Here is a 25,081-nt window from a genome sequence, read left to right as displayed (position 1 = left end):
CTCCCTACAATAAACTGGTACTTTTCAACCCCATCGCCTGTGTCTCTGTGCTGGAGGACCCTGAAAACACCACTCAGGTGGCGTGTGCCAGGCGGATCTGCCACAGTCCTTTATTTGCTCTCGTCATATTTCTAAATGTTAAAGGGATGCCGTTAAAAGAAGATAAAGGAACAAGAGTTTAAATGAATGCCAAACGAAGCAGGAAAGAGTTAGACACTTTGATCTTGTTGTCACGACGGAAAGCGTTTTCATTGCTTGTATTAATGTCTGCGTTTTAATACGGCTTAATATTGGCTTAATAATGTGTATGCAGTGCTGTCGGTCGGGCTGCCATGCCAATCTGTGTGGCCTGTAGAACTCTGTCAGAGTTTTTTTTTGTGATTTGAGAGTGAGTGATGTGTTCATTGGGCAACAGAATAATTCAAACAATGATACAATTTTACGGGAATGAATCCCAAGCTATACTCTGTATCTAATGCCTTAGCTTATGGAGCTTTTGGGATCGGGTCCGAGCTTGCATACACAGTCTGGCTGTTTTCGGGTAGATCCATACCGCCACGACGTCGGGCACAGGTGGCCATTACTTCCATCCTGATGCTCATCTCAAGCTGCGATCAACAGTTAGTGGTTGAATCAACACATCTGTAAAATGTAGTGAAATTCCAGTGGTAAACTGTATTTAAGCGCTCATGTGATGCCTCTTGTCCAATCAAAATACTCAACCGGAACTAACTGTTGTATAACAATGGCCCATTACCCACACAACCGGCCTTGTAGAGTTAAGTGCAGGTTCCTGCCCCATGTAAGCATGCAAGTGTGAAGAATACCATAAGGCACTGCACGTAATCCACACTTTATGCACCCTTATACCCCTCTGGAGCAGTATTCAGACTCAATTGTTTCCCACAAGTCGTCAAAAAGAAAGTCTTGCAATGTAAAGTATGCAAATCGTTTCACATCGTAGCATAGGTTACATTCAATTTGGCTAAATGATGTGTCAAGTATAAACTAAAATGGGTGTTTTTTTCAACAAATGTAATTAATGTCTGAACCCCTTAACCAAACAAGTGATCAGGATCAGAAATCGGAACCAGCTTATTCCACCAGGTACATACGCTAGGAATTTGTTCTGAGGTGAGGCTTGGTGCAGTGGTTGTGCACGTACCACACAGGGACTAGTGAGCAAACTTCAAAACATACAATGAAGAATTGTTTACAGAATGGAAGAGGATCCACCTCAGTGAGAGCAAGTACGTTCCTGCAGCCTCCCAATGTGATCTGAAAGTCCTCCACACACTTGCAGTCTAAATGCGGGCCTGGGCGCTGTTGGCAATTAATGCAAATAGGCGCTTGGCGCAGTCCAGGAGACAGCAAGTGTGGGTTTTGGGACGGGTCCAACAATACTCCCGGTTCCCGAAAGGCGGAGATGTCTGATTGACTTCCTTCTCCGCGTGGCTGAGGGATTGTGTTGTACACAAATAATCGATGTAGCTTTGTGCAGAGTGCAGCACCCGAGAAATTCCATCTCTCCGCTGGGATTGAAGCCTCAGGTTATCCCATGAAATGAAGGTCATTAAACCTCCGTGCTGGTTTGTTTTTCGTCTCAAAACAACCCCAAGCTGTTTTATCATGCAGAGCACACCCCACTCTATAAACTATACATGTTAACGTTCAGTAATTTAAAGTGGGACATGTCTAATAACGATGCAGGTCACAAACTAACACAGGGGTTGTAAACATTATTTAAAGTGTAATAATCAATATTCCAATATAGACCTTTACCTAATAGATAATAAGTTATTATTGGTAACGTGGGACACCTACTGAAAACTGTTACAGTATAATACTGTTTCTTTTACAAATTACCACTTTTTCCTTAATGTGCTAGTATTCTAAGCAGACTGAGAACAACTTCACATTATATAAAAAAAAACTATAAACGAAAAAGATAAAATATCCCAATTTAGAACAATAAAATAATACACGAGGCAAAGGAATTTGATACATGCAGATGAAAGTCCTTCTGGTTTTAAACCAGTTGGACGGACCGTTAGCAATTCATTCAAATGGAAAAGAGATTTCTCTGTCCCTGAGGTAATGGCAAGCAGCACACTGCGAACATCACCAAAACTATATCCCATACTGTAAGTACTGTGGACTGTTCCACCTAGATGGGCTAAAGAGGCAATAATTCCGATTTTTCATCAGAGCTATAATAACCTTACGATGTGAATAATCATTTTCACGATTACAATAAAGAAATATGAACACAAAGCTGCCTTTAATATTATAATTATAATAATTATAATATTTCCTTTACTACTGGGGAAAAAAAATAGTTGTTCAATGGGAACTCTTTAATTTTCCAATTTTGTTTGGATCCAACATTAGAAATCTCCTGTGGAATGAGCCTAAACATAAATTACTAAAACCTACATTATTATTATTATTATTATTATTATTATTATTATGTCTTTTGGGGTTTATGGTGAATCATGATGGTCTGTTTTCAGTATGCTAATATGTCCAATATCATTTTTTTTTTTAAATATGCATGACTTGTGATATTATTTGAAAATACATGTTTGTGTTTACAGATAGATAGATAGATAGATAACTTAAATAATCGTTAATTAAATCATTATAATGAATGAAGGGATGTGAACACAAATAATCGTTCACATTCAGTTTTGTGCTAAAAATAAAAACAACAATAAATAAGAACGACCTACCCTGTCCTCGGTGCTCCCCGCAGCCTGAGCTCCGTCCCCCGGGGCTCCCTGCTCCCCGGGGGCTCCCTGCTCCTCCGGGGCTCCCTGCTCCCCCGGGGCCGCAGCCTCCTCCCCGCTGCCCCGCTGTGCAGACTGAGCGTCTCCCATGCCGAAAGAGGAGCGAGAGGTGTCCGGGCCGGGCACGGGCTCCGGGCCGGGGACAGGATGTGAAATGGTGCAGTCCGGCTGTGTGCGCTGCTTTTAGCCCAACACCGCCCACCCGCCAGAGTCACATGGGGAAGCAGAGGGACCCCGGACCGGCTCGGATCGGCTCGGCTCAGACCGGCCCGCCTCCCACTGCATCAAAACCCTGCTGGGAGGGGGGAGACACCCTTATCAGATGTTTGGATCTGATTCATCTATTCTGTAGTTCTTTGCGTTTGCTCTGTTTGCTTCGGAGGAAAACAGTGAGCATCTCCTGAGAACCACAAAGCTTTCCTGACTAGTCAAGGGAAATGTGTAAGGGTGAGCCAATCAAGTAATAAGGATGAGAATAACAACAGTCATAATAATAATAATATAAAAAAAATATATATAATATATTAATAACAACAATATAATAATTACATTAATAATAATAGTGGTCATAATCATAATAATAGCTATTGTTGATGTCCCAAGTATTTATTTGTGTGTGTCTGTGTGTGTGTGTGTGTGTGTGTGTGTGTATATGTATGTATATATATACATATATATATAAATACTTCACATCAACAATCACTATTATTATTATTATTATCCTAGTTTTTCTTGTGTTTTATTATTATTATTATTATTATTATTATTATTTTGGATAGAGAAGTGTGTATATATATATATATATATATATATATATATATATATATATATATATATATATAAAACGATCACGCAAATGTCATTATGAGGACAGGTATCCCATGCTGCTCAAAACAGTCTCTGTTGGTTAAACTTCTAGAGCTGTGCTTTGTCTCAGAAATAGTTTGTCTGGTCCATGACCTCCTTAGAAACGGTTCCTAAATGGATGTTAGAGTTCATTGCTTCCATTTTCAAATTAAATTAGGATTTGGTGGAAAACATTTGTCTTGTTTACGGACAACATCGCAGCAGTGATGCAGGCTCCTCCTCGTCACCAGTAACGATGAAAATGTTTAATTATTGCTGGTTTTTCATTCAGAGTTTGTATAGACATAATTTATTTTCCACTGTAATAGTTGTTCAAATGGAACATGGAAGCTCTTTTTTTCTCCAATTTTGTTTGGATTTAAGATTTAAAATATATTGAGAACTGAGCCTTAATACAATTGCATTAAGACAACAGCATGCAAAGGTTATCATTTAATGTTTAAGCATTGGGCAAACAACCAGTAGAGTGTAACAACTGATTTCTTCTATTTTCCCTTTGATTCATCTGAAGTTTTTTTTCCCCATTTATGGTAAATCACTTTGATGTCCCTTTGGGGTCATTTTTCTCTGTGCTAACGTGTTCAATGGAAAGCACTTATAATGAAGTATTCATTAATATTTCTGAAGTTACTGTAGATAATTGGTGCTCAACCTGGGGTCTGGGGACCTCCAGCGGATCCCTCAAGGGGATCTGGGGGGTGCCCAGCAAAATGATTAAGAGCAAAACTTCAGCATTATTACATTTACAAGATGTCAGCACCAGTAGAGAATGTACAATGATAACTGTTTTGATAATAGTTTCACTGTTATCTCCCTAACTAAAATATAAACAATAAATCATATCTAACAAGTTGCGGTGTGGGGATGGTCTGGGTTCAGCAGCCACACCTGATATGGATCTAGGTGATTGGGATCAGGGTGGCTGCATGCCTGTTGCTCCTTGGTTGGACTAACGAGCAGCAGGTTAAAACCCCCATCCCCACACACACTCAGGATAGGAACCCTGTCATGATATGTTCTTTCTGCTCCTGGGCTAATTCCAACTGGCTCGCTCTGTACAATAAACTGGTGTTTACAACCCCCCGTCTTCTGTGTCTCTGTTCCGGAGGTCCCTGAAAACGCCACTTGGGTGGCGTGTGGCAGGAGAAAATACCACACAAGTCTTCTCAGATTGGGGTCCCTCAAAGAGAGTGAACCTTATTAAATAAAATGGGGTCCTCCACGGTGCAATGTGTATCAAACTGATGGTTCTTGATGTAAAAAACAACTTTTAGAATTATTGATTTAAAATAAGTGACTCTCAGATGATATTAGATGATATTATTTTACTTTTTGTTACCTGATTATGCACTTTCCCTAAGTAACAATCATCGGTTTCATTTTGTGTTAGAGAGACAAGGTCACTTCTTTCTAATAGCAGAAACCTTTTCTAATCGTTAAGCATAATATAGTATAATGCAATATTTATACAAACTCTTTAATAAAGTAAAGTGGTAAATAAAGTTGACTATGAACTCACAGCATTGTTGAATTTACAGTTATTCCTTAATATGTGTCCTTTAATCAATATAACTGGAGGTTTTCTAGTGAGTTTAATCCTTGTTTTTTTACCTCATTGAATGGAGATGCATTTATTGCTCATCCCTTTAGTCAGTAAGCACAATAGCAAAAATGACACAGTCTTATGTAAGGCGGTGAAAGAAGACTTAAGCGTGGAGCGAGAAGTTCACGTGAAAATACAAATCAACTGACTGGTCAAATGTTTCTCTGGAGAAGAACTTATCGTAATGTAATTAGGAGATTAAACCGGGACACGTGGGCAGAAAATCACGAGCGGAACAAACAGCCCTACATGAAGCCGTCTGAGGCAATTTTCTCATGATCCGTACGCTCTCAAGAAATTGTTTAATAATTCAATGCTCATAAATAATCGTCATTTCATTTTTGATTCACGGATCAAATCGTTTTTTTTCTTCAGTGTACCGTATCTCCTAACGAGACGTCGGCATAACTTATAGTCCTTATAATGCCTTTATTGTTTGATTATCATGACAACTGTATGCATACAGTATGAGAGTCAATTATCATAAAATCATAAAATTATTCACTAGACACTGGCATTGTTATCATCCTACTCATTACGATCTATATTAATTTCAACTATGTTGGCAGGAATCATTTAGCCAGAGTCAGTCTCTAATGCCTTCTGGCAGATATTTTACTTTAGAAGATGGATTCCCTCAGAGAAAGGCCATTGAGGCTGTTCAAAAGATAATTTTGCATCTTTTTATTTGTTCCATCGTGATTTGTGAGTGTGTGTACAGGTATTTTACAAGTGCGTGTGTGTATTTCAGTAGCTCATGTCAAACTAGCACTTTCTCGTAGCTTAGGCGCACTAGTGTCGAGCTGTATTCAGTATTGTTTATGAGATCATTATTGAGTGGTTTCCATTAATGTGTGTGTGGGAGTAGTTTATAGCAGCTGTTCTCAAACTTCACATCACATCAAGGACCAGCAACTTGATGCACATTATGCTGCAGGGCCCATTTGATAAGGTGCCCAATCTGAAAAGATTGATAGTATTAGATATGGTTTAGTCCAAACCTCAATACCTGTACTATACTATATTTGGAGATAACAGTGATTACCATTTAAAACAGTTATTATTGTACATTCTCTAATGGCGCGGATGTTTCCTAAATTAAAAAAATGTTGCAGTCTAACTACCAATCATTTTGCTGGGGACCACATAGAACCTCTTGTAGGACCCCTAGGGGGCCACCAGCCCCATGTTGAAAACCACTAGTTTACAGGCTTGAATGAGGGATTCTTTTATCATTTTAATCAACCTGTATATGTGTGATTAAATTCAGTTTGAGTTATCAATCCGTATTTATTTGATACATATAGTATTGGAACAGGTTAAATATCTTTTAATCGAAACACAAACTTTTCAAAAGCAGGAGCTCAAGAGACAGTATTGCACACCGGACACATGACAAGCATCCATTTTAATTTGATAAAATTCTCTGGGACACTGGTGTTCCTGTACAAATCCGTATACCAGGCTGAGTTGAATTAATTAGAGTCACAACTCACAGCTCGGGTAAGTGGAAGCAGCTGATGTTTTCTCCACTGATTACAGATTTCAAACTCCTGAGTCCTGAAGATGAAGAATGAGTGTCATGAGGTTTAATAGCAACAGAACCCAAATGCAGACATGGGAGGCAGACAGAAGTTTTAACTACAAACTGGTGAATGCTACAGGTTCAGGTGAATTTAGGAAGAACAGGCAGGCGGAGGAAGCTGGTGGCTGACAAACAGGAGCAGGACGGATTGCAAGAGCTGGGACAGAAGACACGGGATCAGGACAGGGAGGCCCGAAGCGTGGTCGGTAGTGGAAGAGGATTTTGCACCAAAGGAAGGGAACAGCAGAGCTTTTATGCAGGCTCACTAATTAGTGGTTGCTGCTGTACTACGAGTGGTGTGAGTCTGATTTCTGACAATAATCAGGTTGTGGAAACTAGGACACAGAGCACACAGGTCATGGGGGAGCAGTGGGAGCCATCCCAGTCCAACAAATACTGCAGGCCCTGGCCTCTGCGGCGGGCAACCAGGAGGCCCAGATAGTGTAGGCAGGGTCGATGATCTGGGGGGGTGGAGGGGGCGGAGCTATGGGAATGAGTGGACTGGAGGAGACAGGCTTGAATGCGAGATGAATCCACAGGGCGCGAGGCAGTTTGAGGCGGACCACCTCTTGGTTAAGGACCTTGTCGATTTCAAAGGGACCGATGAGCCTAGGCATCTAGGAGTCTGCCTTGAAGGGAAGGTCTTTGGTGGAGAGCCATACCTTATCCCCTAGGGAGTAGTCAGGGGCTACAGAGCGCCGATGGTTGGCACACTGCTGGTTGCTGCCATAGGCTTTCAACAAGGCAGCCCGTGCACGACACCAAGTCTTATGGCACTGGTGGACGTGAGCCTGGATAGATGGAACAGGGGTCTCCTTCTCCTGGTGGGGAACAGAGGTGGCTGGTAGCCATACAGGCATTGAAAAGGGGACATACCTGTGGCCGAGCTGGACAAGGTGTTGTGGAGTATTTAACCCAGGAGAGCTGTGTGGACCAGGTGAATGGGTTGGTGGAAACCAGGCAGTGCAGGGTAGCCTCAAGCTCCTGGTTGGCCCTCCCTAGCCAGTTTGTCTGGTGGTGGAACCAAGTTGACAGACTGACAGTGGCCCAATAGCCGACAAGAAGGCCCTCCAAACTACTGAGGTGAACTGGTGCCGCTGGTTGGACACCAGGTTAAAGGTGAGGCCATGGATCTGGAAGACCTCCTTAACCAAGAGGTCAGCTGTCTGCATGGCACAGGGTAATTTGGCAATGGCAGAAAATGGGAGAATTTACTGATGATTTATGACAGTAAGGATGACTGTGTTACAATTGGAGGGTGGCAGACTGGTGACAAAATCTCATCCCGGGTGTGACCAGGGACGCCGAGGGACTGACAGGGGACGGAGAAGACCCGAGCTGGGTTTGGTGGAAGTTCTTATGTGGGCACAGACAGAACAAGCGGAAACAAAAGACTTGGTGTCTTGGTTTCTCCTCCACCAGAACCGTCTATGGAGGAATGCCAATATGTGGGAGATGCCAGGGTGACAGGTAAGTCTGGAGGAATGTGTCCATTGCAACAACTTAGCCTACACAGAGTGGAGAACAAACAGACAGCCAGGGGGATCAGTACCAGGTCTGTAGGTCACAGTAAAATTTAAACGATCAAAGGAAAGTGCCAACCTGGCTTGCCGGGAGCTGAGTCATTTGGATGTAAGCCAGGTTCTTTTGGTCAGTCCAGACCAGGAACACTTGTTCGGACCCCTCCAGCCAGTGTCACCATTCTTCCAGGGCCAACTTAACTGCCAGAAGCTCATAAATGCCTTTGTAGTAGTTTGTTTCTAGGGGGGAGAGACAATGAGAAAAGAAGGCTCAGGAGTGAAGCTAACCATCTTCTGCAGAGCACTGTGTGAGGATAGCCCCAACTCCCGCATAAGAGGTGTCCACCTCCACCACAAACTGCTTTTTTGGGTCCGGCTGAATGAGGATGTGACCCCAAGCAGTGCTTGATGTCGGTGACAGCAGCTCTGGGGTCCACTGAACCTGCCTGGAGGTGGATGTCACAGCAGTTAAAGAAGCTGCAACCCGGCTGTAGTTGCGAATAAATCTCTGATAAAAGTTAGCAAACCGCAGAAACCTAGCTGCTTGCGACTGTCTGGATGCAGCCACTCCAATACCAATCTCACCACAGCTGGGTCCATCTTTACCGGGCCCTCTCTGGTGACATAGCCCAGGAAGGTGACAGATGGGGCACGGAACTCCCACTTTTCAGCTTTGACAAAGCTGTTTTTTACAAAAGGTGTTCGGGGACTTGCCGGACATAACCAGACTGAAGGCCAAGAGTCGGATGAGCCCCACAGCCAGAGACTCCTTGATGTATATCTCCATTGCCTCCCACTCAGGCAATGGAGATATAGTAGAGCCGAACACTGAGTAGAGGTGCCCCGGTAAGCAGCTCGATGGCAAAGTCATATGGCCTATGCGGAGACAGGGACAGCGCTTGTTGCTTACTGAAAACCTCCTGCAGGTCATGGTACTCCCGGAAGACACGTCGGGGGCTTCAGGGCTGGACTAAAATCTTGGAACAGCGGGGGGCCACGCACACTGTCGGTAAATGGCAGAAACTCCAGCTAGTGATGGTTCCCGTGGTCCAGTCAATGGGGGTTGTGGGTCTCAAGCCATGGGTGGCCAAGAACAATAAGCATGTGAAGTGACTTAAGTACATGAAAACTTATCACTTCCTGGTGGTTGGTCCTCTGCCAACCACACATTTACTGCAGCATTTGCATTTGCTGCAGTACATTCAGAGCCTAGCGCAGCTACGGTAGGTTTCTTGTAGGAAGCGACACAACTTCCTGTTTCTAGTCTCTTAAGATGTAGCCTAGAGAGATGATGTGCAGAAGTGCAAGAGTAAACAAAAATATTTCAAATTTCAAAAAACTGATAAAATGCACGGTTTGCAACCATTTATTGTTTAAGTATAACATATAAAGACTGTCTCAGTATGTTGTGAGCTTTGTGTTTTAGCATATATTTTATTTCAAAGCAGAGCAAATGCAATTTATTTGCATTACCGTTGTCACAGTTACTGTTTCAAAAGCGTTTCAACGTGTCTATATAAAGGACAGTTTGACACTCTCTACTCCTAAATACTTGTCAAATATCCTAAATTGCAATCTGTGATCTCAGTGCTGTTTCCATCGTGTGTCTCTTACATTTGTATGAGGATTTTTCAGCTGTACTGAGAATATTAAGGACCCTGGACATTGAACCATAACCAGTAATCCTTCCCCCAGAAGCGTTGAGCATAAAGAGAACAAATACTCCAATCAGTCAGTCATGTGTGCGTGCATATCTTGCAAAGAATCCCGTATTATACGCAACTAATACAATTTCAACCACAGAGAACTGTTCTGTTGTAAATTGGATGACAAATCACATTAAGCATGAAATGTTACAAAGAAATTGATTTTAACACTTGTAGGGAAGTAACGGATGAAAAACATGTTGGTCCCAGTTGAAGCCATAGGAACTCTATAACAACAAAAAACATAGATTGTTAGATGGGTGGGTGGATGGATGGATGGATGGATGGGTGGAGGGATGGATGGAGGGATGGAGGGATGGATGGATAGATGATAAATAGACCTAGGTCAACGTCAAAGAGCCCATTTAGTTTCAGCAGTTCTGACTTATTATACAATCTATTATGCATTATATAATCTTGATAAACAATGCTTTTCCTCTCTCAAGCAAGTAATGTGAGAATCTTTCATTCGAGCCTCTAAACTACTTTCACACATATTAACTTTATTTATGATAAACCACTCAGCACAAGTCCTTAGGCTGGCCTGTGCGATGCCAGATTTGTCACCTTTTCACATTTGTTTTAGTCAAACTAATCTTCAGCGAGTGCAACGACAAACGACCAAAATGATGTAGTGAACAAAATGGGAGAATGGTCTTTCTGCCACTTTCACATCCTTCCAAATGGAGAAAAGAATCAACTGGGGGACGTTTAACGATGCGTTTAGGTCAGATTTGTCACACAAACACACATTAGAGAAAAACTCTGCATAAAACAACTGAAATGATCTCATGGACAAGACTACATGCTCATATGAACTGGACACATATATGCTCATATATATATACGCTCCTGAAAATCCTCTACACACGCTGTTGAAATGCACACATGCGCAACAAAAATACCGGTACACGCACACACACGCACACACGCGCACACACGCGCACACACGCACACACGCACACACGCACACACAGGCACACACAGGCACACACACACTCACACACACTCACACACACACACAGAGGAGTCAACGCCTTGCACGCTGTAATGAAAATCAGCCTCCCGTGTACTTGTGAGGTTAAGTAATCGTACCATAACCCGGTTTGAAACGTGTCCTCTGTGGCTCCTCGTGGACTGGCAGGAAGAGACATACAGTATGTTGTACATCATATTATGTTGCCGTCGTCGAGTCGAAAGTCGGGGTCAGAAAACAAAATGCAGACTGTGACACAGATATGTTCGTGGCTCAAGTCGTGTGGGCCGATGTGACCTAAGGAAACACTAACACGCAGCGCTTCCTTCTCAACCTAAAGGGAGGTGAGGTGTGAGGAGGGTGACGTGTTTGTCACAGAAGCGGAGTTAATTTGGTAATCAGCTGAGACCAAATCAATGATGAAAATGTTGCACAGTTTCCCTTTAAGATGCGTTAACATGCACATGTGTCACGTGTGGCCATACCGTGTTCTGTTGTAATATTATTGTGATGTTATAGACATTGCAATCATTTTCTAATAACTCATACCTACTTGCTCATTGTTATCATCCCTGTGGTATCGTATTCATATTTGTTCATCCGTACACTACATCCACCTCTATTTATATTATATTTTATTTTATTTTATTTTAATTTTTTTATTTATACCCATAACCTTACTAGCAATTACACTAATGTACCACTTAGCGCCAGATATTGTCTTTTTAACTTTGCGTATCCTGCGCATAGAATCACTTTTTTGTATATTCTGTATATTAGAATTTTTGTTTTGCACATTTGGCTATTTATGTCTAATTAGTTTCCAACTGCTTATATTACTATTATAATGCTATATTATTATAATACTTCTGGTAACTGCGTTGAGGGCCCCCCGGGAGGAGCTTCTTTGGGAGGCCGTGGGATGGAGTGTGGGGGCCCTCGCCCTGAGCCGCATCGAGGGGTCCGTCGCTGGGAGGGAAAAGCTTCTGTCCGGTGACTCGGTGCGATCACATGCTTCCTTGCTGGACGTGCGTGAGGGAGACTCACATGTGAGACTCGAGCATCAGTTTGTTTTTTTTAAAACACTGTGGAGTTCAATCAGTTCCAGCTGAAACGAAAGCGCTACCTGCTTGTCATTTCGGCTTAATTATCCTGTAATATGTTCCAGTTCTGCCGCAGAAAGAGAGCCAGTGCGTGGGTGAATAGGCTTTGTGCTAATTGCTTATTGTACGTCCTAAAAAATAAATGAGTAATGTTACGTAATATGTTATGTAAATATAGAATTATTATTATTTTTTTTAATACATATCCAAATTGCTGCCCTCTCCCAAATGAAGGAAGCGATAAAACTATATCTGCAGAGGATGAAAATCTAACCCACCCAGGTTAGAAATAAATGAACTAAATCACATGACGACGATGATGATGACGATGATGATGATGATGATGACGATGACGATGACGACGATGATGATGCTGATGATGACGATGATGACGATGATGACGACGACGATGATGACGATGACGACGATGATGACGATGACGATGACGATGATGACGATGATGACGATGATGACGATGACGATGATGGTGAAATGCAAAATCACCTTTGGTTAAATAAGCTTTTTCCAAAGTGCACCAGTGTGAATTCTCATAATTATCTCTCTTCGCGCGGCCTGGAGCTATGCCGCCACGTTCAAGGCCCCCAATCAAAAAGGCCCCCAGTCAAAAAGGCCCCCAATCAGAAAGGCCCCCAATCAAAAAGGCCCCCAGTCAAAAAGGCCCCCAATCAAAAAGGCCCCCAGTCAAAAAGGCCCCCAATCAGAAAGGCCCCCAAAATCGATGGACGACAGGTGAATCGATAGACGTCGGAAGGCGTTTAACTGAAGCCGCCGCCCGGGGGCGCTCTGGTGGCCCCCGTCTAATCGTTGCGGTCGCTTCCTGGTGCCTCGGGACGTCGTCGCTGCGGTTGCGGTTTCGGTTTCGTCCAGGTGAGCGGCGGAAAATAAAACCCCTTCGTGGTGTTTGTTTGGTTTTTTGTGTTTGGGGTTTTTTTTGTTTTTTTTGGTTCCCTCCTGGTCGGTGTTGTGTCATCCGCGCGTTCAGCCCTTGACGTCGGAGCGACGGGGAGCTGTGGAGCCGTCAGCCGCCCTCACGTTATAACGCGCGTCGTTCTCGCTGACGTTCGTCGTGTCCGTCGTAACGCGTGTAAAGATACAAAAAAAAAATATATATATATATACTAAAATGTTCTTTGGGACCCGCAACAAATTGATATTTTCTACTAGATTTGTAGGGTGTTACATGATTCATACAAACAAATCCCCCCCTGGCAGAAGCGACATGGGAGTGAAGCTTCAACGCAACTTGGATACAGTGGAGTTCTCATGAAAAAAAGTTCTTCCAGAAAGTGGAGGAACCCGTTTGAATTAAAAGCCGCTTCTGTACAAAACTCACCCGGGTGAGTGCGTAGCCACCGGGTGTCAGGACGTTTCACTGCATATATGTATGACCGTATGTATATGTACGTGACATTTAATCTCTTGAATTTGAGCTTGAACTTGAGCTTGAACTTCAACAGTGTTTTCCAAGTGGGGTTACTCGTACCCCCAGGGCTGATTTGGAGTACTGCAGGGGGTACTCCCAAAATAAAAAAATAAATGTGTTAAAAATATTGGTTATATACTATCATGTAAAAAAAAAAAAAAACAACCAACCCCACCAACGACGCGCCCACAGTGCATGATTGATGTTGATTTAATTTCTTCTCTTTTCTCCCAATGCCAGTGAAGGGGGGACTCGGCTAAAGATCCACATCTTGGAGGGGCTTCGCTGCGGAAAGGAGCTTTGCGAACGCGTAGGGGCGGCGGGCGCCTGGTTGGGAAGCCCACCTCTGCCCACCTCTGCCCACCTCTGCCCAACGCAGGGGGCGCGTGCGGGACCCCTCCTCCGTGGGATAGTGAAGCTGGAGCCGGTTTCTTCTCCTTCTTTCTAACTTTCCGCTCGTTGGTCGTCAGAGCTTCTCTCCTGCGGAGTGACGGGAGGGGCCACCGCCGTCATGGCGACCGGGAGGCTGCTGCCGCTGCTGCTGCTGCTTCAGGTGCTTTCCATCAACTCAGGTGACAATCTGATGAAGTACCAGTACTCTCACATACAAGTACCAGTAGACTGAAATACCAGTACTCTCACATACAAGTACCAGAAGTCTGAAGTACCAGTACTCTGACATACAAGTACCAGTACTCTGGATTTCAAGTACCAGTACTCTGTCATACAAGTACCAGTAGACTGAAGTACCATTACTCTGACATACAAGTACCAGTCCTCTGGAGTACAAGTATGAGTACTCTGAAGTACAAGTACCAGTTAGTATCAGTATTCTGAAGTACAAGTACCAGTTCCCTGACATACATGTCCAGTACTCTGAAGTACAAGTACCAGTAAGTATCAGTACTCTGAAGTACAAGTTTCAGTACTTGGAAGTACAAGTACCAGTTCTCTGACATACATGTCCAGTACTCTGAAGTACAAGTATCAGTACTCTGAAGTACAAATACTGGTACTCTGAAGTACTCTGGTCAAAGCAGGAAGTATAGAAGTAAATGTGCTATTAGATGTATTGGAAGTATTTCAAGAACCTAACTCCCTGACACTCTAGAAAGCACCTGCTCATGAAGTACTTGATGAAGTACTTTACAAAGTACAGATATTTGAAATGCAGTATAGTAAAAGTGGAAAAGTACAGTTCTAGTGAAATGTTTAAAATACCAGAAGCGAGGGTTCCCAAACTGGGTTCTGTGGCCCCTAGGTGTCCTCAAAGGGATTGCAGGGGGTCCACAGCAAAATTATAATTTCTTATTTTGCCTTGCATGTTTCAATATATGTATTTTGTCCTAATAGACATTCACATTGGGAATCTGAAGGTCAACCAATGACATATAAAGAAATCATATTTCTCCGTCAGTTAGTCAACTCCAACTGGTTGCGCTGGTTTCCTGCAGAGCAAGAAGCAACCTTCCTCTACGGCTGCGCCCAGTCGGGGGAGGGCCAGGCCTCGCTGTACTGGGACGGGGACCAGGTCCTCCGCGCCGACTTTGCGGCCGGGCACGAGGAGTGGACGGGGGCCATGTTGCCCGAGCTGAAGGACAAGCTGTGGCCCGAGTTCTACCTCACGGCCCAGATCAGCAAGGAGAGGGTGTATCACCACTACCTGACCAAGGCCATGGAGGGGGACCGGCTGGTCCCCAGGACCAGAGGTACAGGGAATACTGCAGAGTATATCATATTTTATTACAATATATTATATTATATCATATTATATTACAATATATTCATATTATATAACTATCTTCTTCATCTTTCGGCTGCTCCGTGAAGTACTGGATTCCGATTGGTGATGACTGTTTTTTAATAAGGGCTATTGCCACGGCAACCACTTCTACAGGTTAAAGCTAACGCTAGTTAGTGGCGCCACCAGGTGGCACTACATAGAAACTACAGTGGGAGACTTGTATCTAGTTGAAAATTAATAACATGCAATTGTTTATTATTATGTTAAATTAGAGTTATACCAGTAAATAGTTTATTCATATTCATATTTGGTGTTTTCAGACCAAACAGTTCTGGAGACTCCCATTGAGGGGAACTGTGGTGTTCCCCCAGGAACTGAATCTTTAAGTGCTTTGTTTCTCTTTGCATCGGCCAGTAGGAACGCTGAAGTGACGTAAGCCAATGGGGTTTCGGCACAAGTTCCCTGTTGTATTAGTCTGTAAACCTTCACTGGGTTCAGCTTATCAGTCCCACCCAAATCTGTTCCTGAACAAATTTGAGGCGAGAAATAATCAATCCAGGTGCAGAATCTTCACTCCTATTAGATCTACAAGGTGTCATTTCAAAGTTTTCTCCGACTCTGGTGAGGCGAGGGCACGCAGCGGGACACCGCGCGGGTATTTTTTTCTTTCATTCAATTTGGAATGGGAAATTAATGAAATAAACACATCTACAATAAAAACACCATCCCTTTTATTGTTTTTTAATTTTTATGAGTTGTTTTTTTTTATTGGCGCCGAGCGAACGTGGGCCGCCCAGATCGATGCGACTCGGTCGGACTGCGCGGCGAGGCCTGACGCTGTTTTTTTTTTTTTGTTTGTTTTGGTTGTTTTTTTTACATGGATGTTAATGTTTTGAAAATAAATTGTGTGTAGATAAACACATGTTTACTTTAACTTCAACTTCAAAAGCGTCAGATTTTTGGCCTCGGTTGTCGTTAACATTTCACACGTGGTTTTTTTGAATACGCCGGTCGCCGAGGCTGCATCGGCTCATGTGTTCGACCCATCACTGTGCACTTACGTCACTCAAAGTTCCTCTTGTGCTGGAAACGACCTGCCCTGGAGAAGGAACTAAAAAAAAGTCCCTCAAAACGGTGTTCCAAGAACAACAACCGTTCTAAGTTCCTGCAGTGCGGACAAAAAAGAGGGAGGGTTCCTCCGAATGTTGTTAGAGCTATGAAAAGGTTGCTGTGGTGCAAATCGCCGACTGTGACAGTTTTTCCTCAGTGGAAGATTTTAAACTTGCCCTTCCAGTTATGAAACTAGTCGTACTAGTTATAAAATATATTCTGTCTGTGTGTTGTTTTATTGAGTAAGTAGTGTGTAATGTGCAGGATAACGTCCATCCAGATGTTCATTATGTCTAAACAACTCCTCCAGAGTGATGGTGGTCAGTTAGAGGTGACGTCTGTCTGGCTGCACCTTATTCCCTCACTACCTCCCATGTCCTGTGTCCTGGCGAAGCACCGGCAACCTCCCTCTTCCCGGCGGACGAGCCGGTGGCAGGACAGGACAACGTCATGGTCTGCTACGTCAGCCGCTTCTACCCGCCCACCCTCAACGTGACGTGGACGCAGGACGGCGTGCGGGTGACGGAGGGCGCCGTCCTCGGCGACCCCTACCCCGAGGTCGACGGCTCCTTCAGCCTGGTGTCCAGCCTGCCGGTGCGACTGCGCCACAACTCCCAGCTGGCCTGCACCGTGGAGCACCAGACGCTCCGACGCTCCTACAGCGCCACCTGGAGTGAGTCCATGCACCGCACTGGACGGAATGAACCCGAACACACTCCGATAAGATAAGATAAGATAAGATAGACTTTAAAGATAAGATTTTATTAATTCCCAGTTTCAGGCTCAAATTCAGGTGTTACAGCAGTAAAAAGTCTATTGTAACACATGATTGGTACACATTATTACAATATTGATACACATTATTACACTATTGCTACACTACGGTATATAACACTATTGATACACATTGCTACACTATATTACATTACTGATACACATTGTTATACTATATTAGACTATTGATACACATTGCTACACAATATTACACTATTGATACACATTGCTACGCTATATTTCACTATTGATACACATTGCTACACTATATTACCTTACTGATACACATTGTTATACTATATTACACTATTGATACACATTGCTACACTATATTACATTACTGATACACATTGTTATACTATATTACACTATTGATACACATTGCTACACTATATTACATTACTGATACACATTGTTATGCTATATTAGACTATTGATACACATTGCTACACTATATTTCACTATTGATACACATTGCTACACTATATTACACTATTGATACTCATTGCTACACTATATTACACTACTGATACACATTGCTACACTATATTTCACTATTGATACACATTGCTACACTATATTACACTTATTAATACACATTCTTATACTATATTACACTATTGATACACATTGTTATACTTTATTACACTATTGATACACATTGTTATTCTATATTACACTACTGATACACATTGCTACACTATATTACACTATTGGTACACATTGTTGTGCTATATTACACTATAAATACACATTGTTACACATTATTACGCTATTGGTACACATCACATTACTATTACACCATTATTACACTATTACAAATTATTACCTATTTTTACACTATTATCACAGACAATGAAATTATTAATCGCAATTATTTGTATGATAAGGAATTGCCACTAGAATGTCCCGATCGATGTGTACTGATTGAAATATCGTGTTTTTGTGAATATATTCAGAACATGAATATGGTGAGTGGGTGGTCAGTGTCACAGGAAGTGACCTCATCTTACTTCCTGTTCCTCAGGGTTGGATGTGGCATGGGCGGACCGCAGCGCGGCCGTGCTGTTCGGGGTGTGCGCGGCGGTGGGAACAATCTGTCTGGTGATGGGCGGAGTCCTCTTCAGGAAAGCACGAAAGAGGAACTGAGGCTCCAAACACCAAATACTGCACTATTTACTTGCCCTGTAATACCAGTACTCATACTGTAGTACCAAGTATTTTACCAAATCAAGGTAAAGTTTTAATGAAACACATTGATCATGTACGACTTCTCTCAAAGCGTACTCTGAGAAGTATTCAGTTACTAACAGTAATGCTTAATTACTCAGTAATAGTTACTCAGATTAATACTGAGTCTGCAAAATTTCTGAGAGTAGTACTTAATTAATCTTTGTACTTTGTTACCCAGAGTAGTACTTCGTTTCTCAGAGTATTAAGTATTAACTCACAGTAGTACTTAGTGACTAGGGGTAATGCTTAGTAGTTACTTTAAAAATAGCTGTAATCTGCATTTATAATAATACTTCTCAATTTATATGTTAATCTGCAGATTTATTAAACAGAATAAATGTTTCTGTAAACATGGCAACGTTTGCAGTTTTAAACAGGGGCATCGGCTACTATCATGCCTGATCAAAATGATAGATGACACAGAACACTTTATTAAACTCAGGAGCCCAAATTATGATTTTTGATCAACATATATTATTACACACTTCTTAATTCAGTAACTTTTGCTTCTGTTATATGTTGAATTTACACAGTGACCGAATGAATGAATAATCAATAACCTGTGATGATTGTAACTATTATGAGTCTAATGAATAATACATGTTCAAACTGATGTTTGCATTTAGAATAGATGTCGGCTGTACGTTTCATGTGATAATGTGAACGGAGATTGAATTCAGTTATGAAATGTGGGAGAGTAGATGAAGTCAGTGGAAACATATCCTGAGTGATTATTGGATGTGTTGTTATAATAACCAACATAAGTCACTCAACTCCCGGGATGCCTCGGGACGCTCCCGGTGACGCTGTGCGACTGACTGCTTTAGTCCTGTTTTCCTTTTCTCCTGAATGTAAAACCGAAGTCGATATTACTCAATGATAGATATGGAACTAAATAACACTAATCGAATATGATTTCAATCCTTTATGACAACTTCAAAATCCCCTCCGAAAAAGGGGATGTGGTGTGACTGGCCCGACCTCCACGCAGAGCGATGGAAATGACTCATCGCGCTCTGTCGCGAGCTGTGGAAATGACCCGTCACCGCCCGCGTGAAAGTAAAACACCGCCTGCCGTCCAACTTCCCCTGTTGCGTTAAATTTTGGAGATTTAAAGCTCTGTGTTCTGGTGGTCGTACTCGGGGACGGACGACTCACTTTTGCTCCTAACCCTGAGAGCCGACGAGGCGCGATCGAGTGTGTCCTTCACTCTTCACTCTTCAGTTCTCGTGGGGGATCACACTTCAGATACTTTCTCTTTATTTTGTGGTCCCAAGTCGCTGTCGGTGTGTCATCTCTGCCGTGGTTCTGTTTTTTTTTATTGGTTTATATAAGGATTCATAGTCCACCATGGAAACCCTCAGAACTACAGTATATCCGCAAGAGAACAGGGAATCCGAAACGTCTGAGACACGCATTTGAACACATACTGTACACACACATACACACGCACACACACACACACACACACACACATACGGTACAAGCATATGAGACCTTGAGCGTGGACGAGGCGGTTGGCCTCGAGAATGTTCGCCGTCGTCCCGCGGTTCCATGTGACGTGAGATGGCGGTTCAGATTTTCCGAAAAAACGCACAACCATCATCCCGTGAAGGAACCGGGGAGGTAGAGTGAAGGTGAGGGTGTGATCATCATCATCCCGTGTTGACAACCCACCGACCGCTTGATCAAAGCGGGTCTGATGAAAGTCAACTGGGTGGGAAATGACGACGCTGTTTGTGGTGAAGAGTGTTTGTTGATAACAAAGACTTATCTGAGTTGGGATTTCTTATCTGAGGTCATGGGGAGAGACAAGCAGATGACCTGAGATCTGCTCCAAAAGCAGACTTCAGGTTTAGACGTTCGCATTCTTTAATGACTTTTTAATATATATTTTTTCGTATTATTGAAATTGATTTGAAAATGAAATTGGTATCATTATTTTTTTTTTGTTTTCGTCTGCCATTATTTAGTCTTGTTTTCATTCCTTTTGTCTAATGTTTTTTATACATTTTATTTATTATTATTATAATAATTTTTTTTTTGTAAAGCACATTTGGGTTTTCTGTGTGAATGAAATGACTTCACCAAACAAAACAACAGGACTCTTTCACACTAGGGAAATTAAATTCTAAAAATTCTTAAATTCTTTCCGTCCAGTTTTGGGCCAAATAACTGGTGTAGGTTACAGGTTTATAAATTCATTTTAACAAAAAAAGAAAAAAAAAAGAACCCTAGTAAAACCCAGTGACCTGGACATCCTTGGTGTAGGTAATCTTTTTACTTCTCACACGGATCACCACACTTGCTTGATGAGTTTTGAAAGAGATCCAGCTCCTAAAGGACCAGGTGCATTCAGATGAGATTACCTGGAAAAATGTGCTGTTTGCGGTTAATAATTAATGGTTATTGAATGTCCCTTTGCACAAAAACAAAATGACACGATTAGTCATAATGTTCTAGATACATTTAATATCAATCATTAACATACTTGACCTTGTGTGGTGTTGAATGGAGGATTTATATTTTCACCACAGCACTATTTTCTGTCGGATATTATTTATACTCTCTGTACTCACAGAAAAGCCAATTACTTTTATATGGAGATAAGTGTAGGATAAGTTGTTTCTTCCTCTTTGTGTTTTTTTCCCCTCTCATTTTTAATATTCATAAATGACTCAACGTGTGCCTCCTGGCTGCTACTCAATCTAGGTTCATATTCTCTCCATCCCCACGTGAATGGATGAATGTTGATCCAACCCTCCCTCCGTTATCTCTGCTCAGACACCAGGAGATGGAGGTCAGGGTTCATCTGGATAATATGCCACCTCGACACGTGATGAAAACACAAAGCAAAAAAAAAGAAAAGTGAAGAAGTGATTTTGTTTTACGTTTGCTGAGGCGGAAAACAAACAAACAACAAAAAAAAGAAACCATAACCATAGCCTTTGAGGCAATTTAAAGGTGCCGTGTGTAGAAATCATGGAACAGACTTGGCAGAAATGTAATATAATATTCATAAGTATATTTTAATTACTGTATAATACCATGAAAATAAGATCGTTGTGTTTTCATTACCTTAGAATAGTATAAAATTAGTTGTATCATTTTTATCTGTATTTACACGGGGAGCGGGTACGCTCCACGGAGGCCGCCATGTTGCACCGCCGTGGGGAGTATTCAGTTGGTTGCGATCTGCAACCAACTGAATACCGAATACCGCTAGATGCCGCTAAATCCCACTGTACACACTGCACCTTTAATGCATGTCTTAGCTTAAAAAAAAGACTGAAATTAAAAAAGCAAAAGTAATAATATATATTTTTTATATTACGTCCGTGTGACGTAATACAGCAGCAGTTGTGCTCATCCTGATTAATGTTGAATGTTTCCATTTAACTCTCAATGTATTAAATCATATTTTTAATTGAAACAGTAAATTAAATTAAATTAAAGTAATTAAATTCAATAAAATTCAATAATTCTTAATTCGCCCAGTTAAAATGTTAAGTTAAAAAATGTGAAAATGTTAAGTCAGTGCACTTAAAAAAGGAAAGAAAAACAAAACAAACAAAGGTGATCCTTATGATCCTCCTCCTCCATCCCGCTGGATGGAGGAGGAGGATCATAATAATAATAATAATAATAATAATAATAATAATAATTATAATTATAATAATTATGATGATTGTTATTTTAATAATAATACAATTATGCTTATTATTTTATTAATAATAATAATAATAATAATAAGAAGAAGAAGAAGAAGAAGAACAATAACAATAACGAGTACTAATAACAATGATTACTACTATTGTTTTTGTTGTTGTTATTATTATTATTCTTATTATTGTTGTGGTTATAATGATTATTATTTTAATAATATAATAAAAATGATTATTATTACTATTGATTATTAATATTACTACTGTTGTTGTTGTTATCATTATTGGACTAATGATAATGAACGACCATGCCGGTGGCGTCGAGGCGGAACAGAGGCGTCGTCTTCCGCACTCTAGCAGCGGTGTCGGGCTGCTCACCGCGGAACTGGCGCCTCTTCGCTGTGATGATGTGGAAACTCTGCAAAACGAGAAGAGACAAATGATCGTTCCAGTCTGGAGGAGCGTGGACCTGGCCTGACACGGTTTGTTTCACGTCGCACGCCACTCGCTGGAATAACTTTGTTTGCTTGCGTCTTGAAACCGGGATCATGAGATGTTTACAGTGGGGGTCGGGCGGGTTTTGACTGCTCCAAATAGAATGGAAGTGAATGACTTAAAACAACTCTATGAATGTGTATATCTCTGTCTTGATCCGCTATGGTAATGTAATAAAAATAATAACAATAATGATAATAATAATAATAATAATAATAATAATAATAATAATAATGATATGCTGATTCTGAGGTGTTATGTTGGTTTGGTCTCGGTCTTACCGCTTGGCAACTCTCCAAGTCATATTTAAATGACCATACATCACATAACCTCCAAATCAGCCCAGGTAAAGAATGTAAATAATGTAAATAATGTTAATAGTTCGTGTCTGGATGTGAAGTCAACACACTGTCACTTAATTGTGTTTTGTGTTGGGTAAAGAGGATAAGGTCATCCTGATATTGATCTGTCAGGAAAAAAAAGTTTGGTGAAGATATTTGTTTGAAAAAAAAGGCAAAATATTACTTTTATGTTTAAATCTTGGGTTAGGGTTAGATTGATTTTCTAAATGTGTGCTATAGACCTATAGAGCTTTATTTGTTCTCTACGGGTCAGACTTGAACCAAAGAAGGATTACGATGCGGCTCGTTGACGTAGATACAGCCAAAATATCACATTATTTGATTTAAAAAAAAAAAAAAAAAAAAAAAAAGGGAGAAAATCCCCAAAAGGTATTGTCAACAACATACAGTATGGTGTAATCCATGTGTCCTCATCGCACAACCCTGGTTCAAGGGATTTTTCTCTAAGAATTGAAAGACAGATCTTCACTGAAGTCCTCGAATGAGTATTAATCATAAAGTGTTCTCCCATTTTTTCCTGCAGCTGAGATGAAGAACAGACTGGGCGACCTGCAGGGCATCGGCGCCCGCTCCGCGGGCACCGAGGCGGGGTCCGAGGAGCCCCTGAGCGCCGAGGAGGGCGGCGACCTGGACCAGGACGCCGTCGTCTTCGACGGCGAGGACGTGATGGCCGGCGTGTTCAAGGAGGCGCAGTCCATGCGGAAGGAGATCGCGCTGCTCCGAATCGACGTGAAGCGCCTCGGGAAGCAGAACACCCGCTTCCTGACGTCCGTCCGGAGGATAAGCAGCATCAAGCGGGACTCCAACGCCCTCGGCCGGGACATCAAGGCCCGGGGCGAGGCCATCTTCGGCCGCCTGGAGAGGCTGTCCGCGCTGAGCAAGGAGCTGGAGGTCCAGCACGGGCCGTGCTCGGCCGTCACCCGCATGGTGCGCTCGCAGCACGTCACGCTGACGCGGGCCTTCCACGACGCCATGTCTGAGTACAACGAGGCCGAGATGGCCCAGAGGGAGAACTGCAAGACTCGCATCCAGAGGCAGGCGGAGATCGTGGGCAGGGAGGTGAGCCGGGAGCAGATAGAGGAGATGATCGAGACGGGCAAGTGGAACGTCTTCTCGGACAACCTGCTGACGGACGGCAGGACGGCCCGGCTCGCCCTCACCGAGATCGAGAACCGCCACAGGGAGCTGCTGGAGCTGGAGGGCCGCATCCGTGACATCCACGAGCTCTTCTTCCAGATGGCGCTGCTGGTGGAGGAGCAGGGCGGCATGCTGGACAACATCGAGGCCAACCTGGGCAGCACCCAGGACTACGTCGCCAAGGCCACCGCTCAGATCAAGAAGGCCGCGCGGTACAAGAAGAGCAACCCGTGCCGCCGCTTCTTCTGCTGCTGCTTCCCCTGCTGCCGTTAGGGCCGAGGAGACGCGGGAGACCCCCGGCTCCGGCTCCGGTTCCGGTTCCCGGCGACGCCCGAGACCTCTTTGGATCCACAATCTCGCCCGGCGGGGCAGTCGCGCCCGTGGAAGGGCGTGGTCGTGATTGCCCCCATTGATTGCGCGGCCGCCGGCTGAAGCTTGCCTCTCAGCGGCGGATCCTTTTCAAAGATTCCGGCGCCAGTCGCTCGGCTTGTCCCCGCCACGGTAGAAAAGTAATGTTCAGGTTTAAAAATACCAGAGAATTGCTCAATTACATTTTCTTTTATTTTTTTTACTTTATTTTTTTTTTTTTAACGTCACGTGTCGTTGATCCAGTTTGTACATGTATTTAATTGAAGTTCGTTCTGTGCAGTATTTTGGATGGTTCTTCGGGTCATAGTTATAGCATTTCACATCAACACCAAGATGGGATGGTACCAACTGAAAGTAAAGGCCTATTTTTCAACGGTCTCCATTTCAAACCACACGTCCTCATGCAAACGCTGTACAGTGCAGTATTTACAGTTCTACTTCCTGGTTGTGGAGGAGACGCTTGTTTGCATAAATGTTGTAAAATATGGAAGCGAGAGCCGTTTCCAGTGGCTTAAAAAAATCTGAAATGTTTTTTTTGTTTTTTTGTTTTTACGTATTTAAGTAATAAAAATGTAAGACTGTGTAAATTCGGTAACTTT

At 42.5% G+C, this 25,081-nt stretch overlaps 2 protein-coding genes across 3 annotated transcripts; both read left to right on the top strand.

Annotated features, from left to right (window-relative positions):
* The first annotated feature begins 8,167 nt into the window (after positions 1-8,167).
* Positions 8,168-19,314, top strand: LOC307239605 (HLA class II histocompatibility antigen, DQ alpha 1 chain-like). Of its 2 annotated transcripts, none has more exons than XM_080013082.1 (5): positions 8,168-8,314; positions 13,834-14,165; positions 15,048-15,302; positions 16,842-17,120; positions 18,249-19,314. In XM_080013082.1, exons 2-5 carry the CDS (start codon positions 14,105-14,107, stop codon positions 18,368-18,370), a joined length of 717 nt encoding a protein of 238 aa, XP_079869208.1. In that variant the 5' UTR covers positions 8,168-8,314; positions 13,834-14,104; the 3' UTR covers positions 18,371-19,314. The 2 variants fall into 2 exon arrangements, with proteins under 2 accessions (XP_079869208.1, XP_079869207.1); XM_080013081.1 differs by lacking the exon at positions 8,168-8,314 and adding an exon at positions 12,987-13,037.
* A 3,172-nt stretch (positions 19,315-22,486) lies between these two features.
* stx11a (syntaxin 11a) lies at positions 22,487-24,386 on the top strand (the record flags this gene model as incomplete). The annotated part of the gene is made up of 2 exons (XM_080012596.1): positions 22,487-22,601; positions 23,500-24,386. Exon 2 carries the CDS (start codon positions 23,505-23,507, stop codon positions 24,384-24,386), a length of 882 nt encoding a protein of 293 aa, XP_079868722.1. The 5' UTR covers positions 22,487-22,601; positions 23,500-23,504.
* Positions 24,387-25,081: the final 695 nt, after the last annotated feature.

Source organism: Zeus faber (assembly GCF_960531495.2).
Source record: "Zeus faber genome assembly, chromosome: 13".
NCBI lineage: Eukaryota > Metazoa > Chordata > Actinopteri > Zeiformes > Zeidae > Zeus > Zeus faber.
Note: the sequence above shows the minus strand (reverse complement) of the source record. Positions and strands in the feature narration are given on the sequence as shown.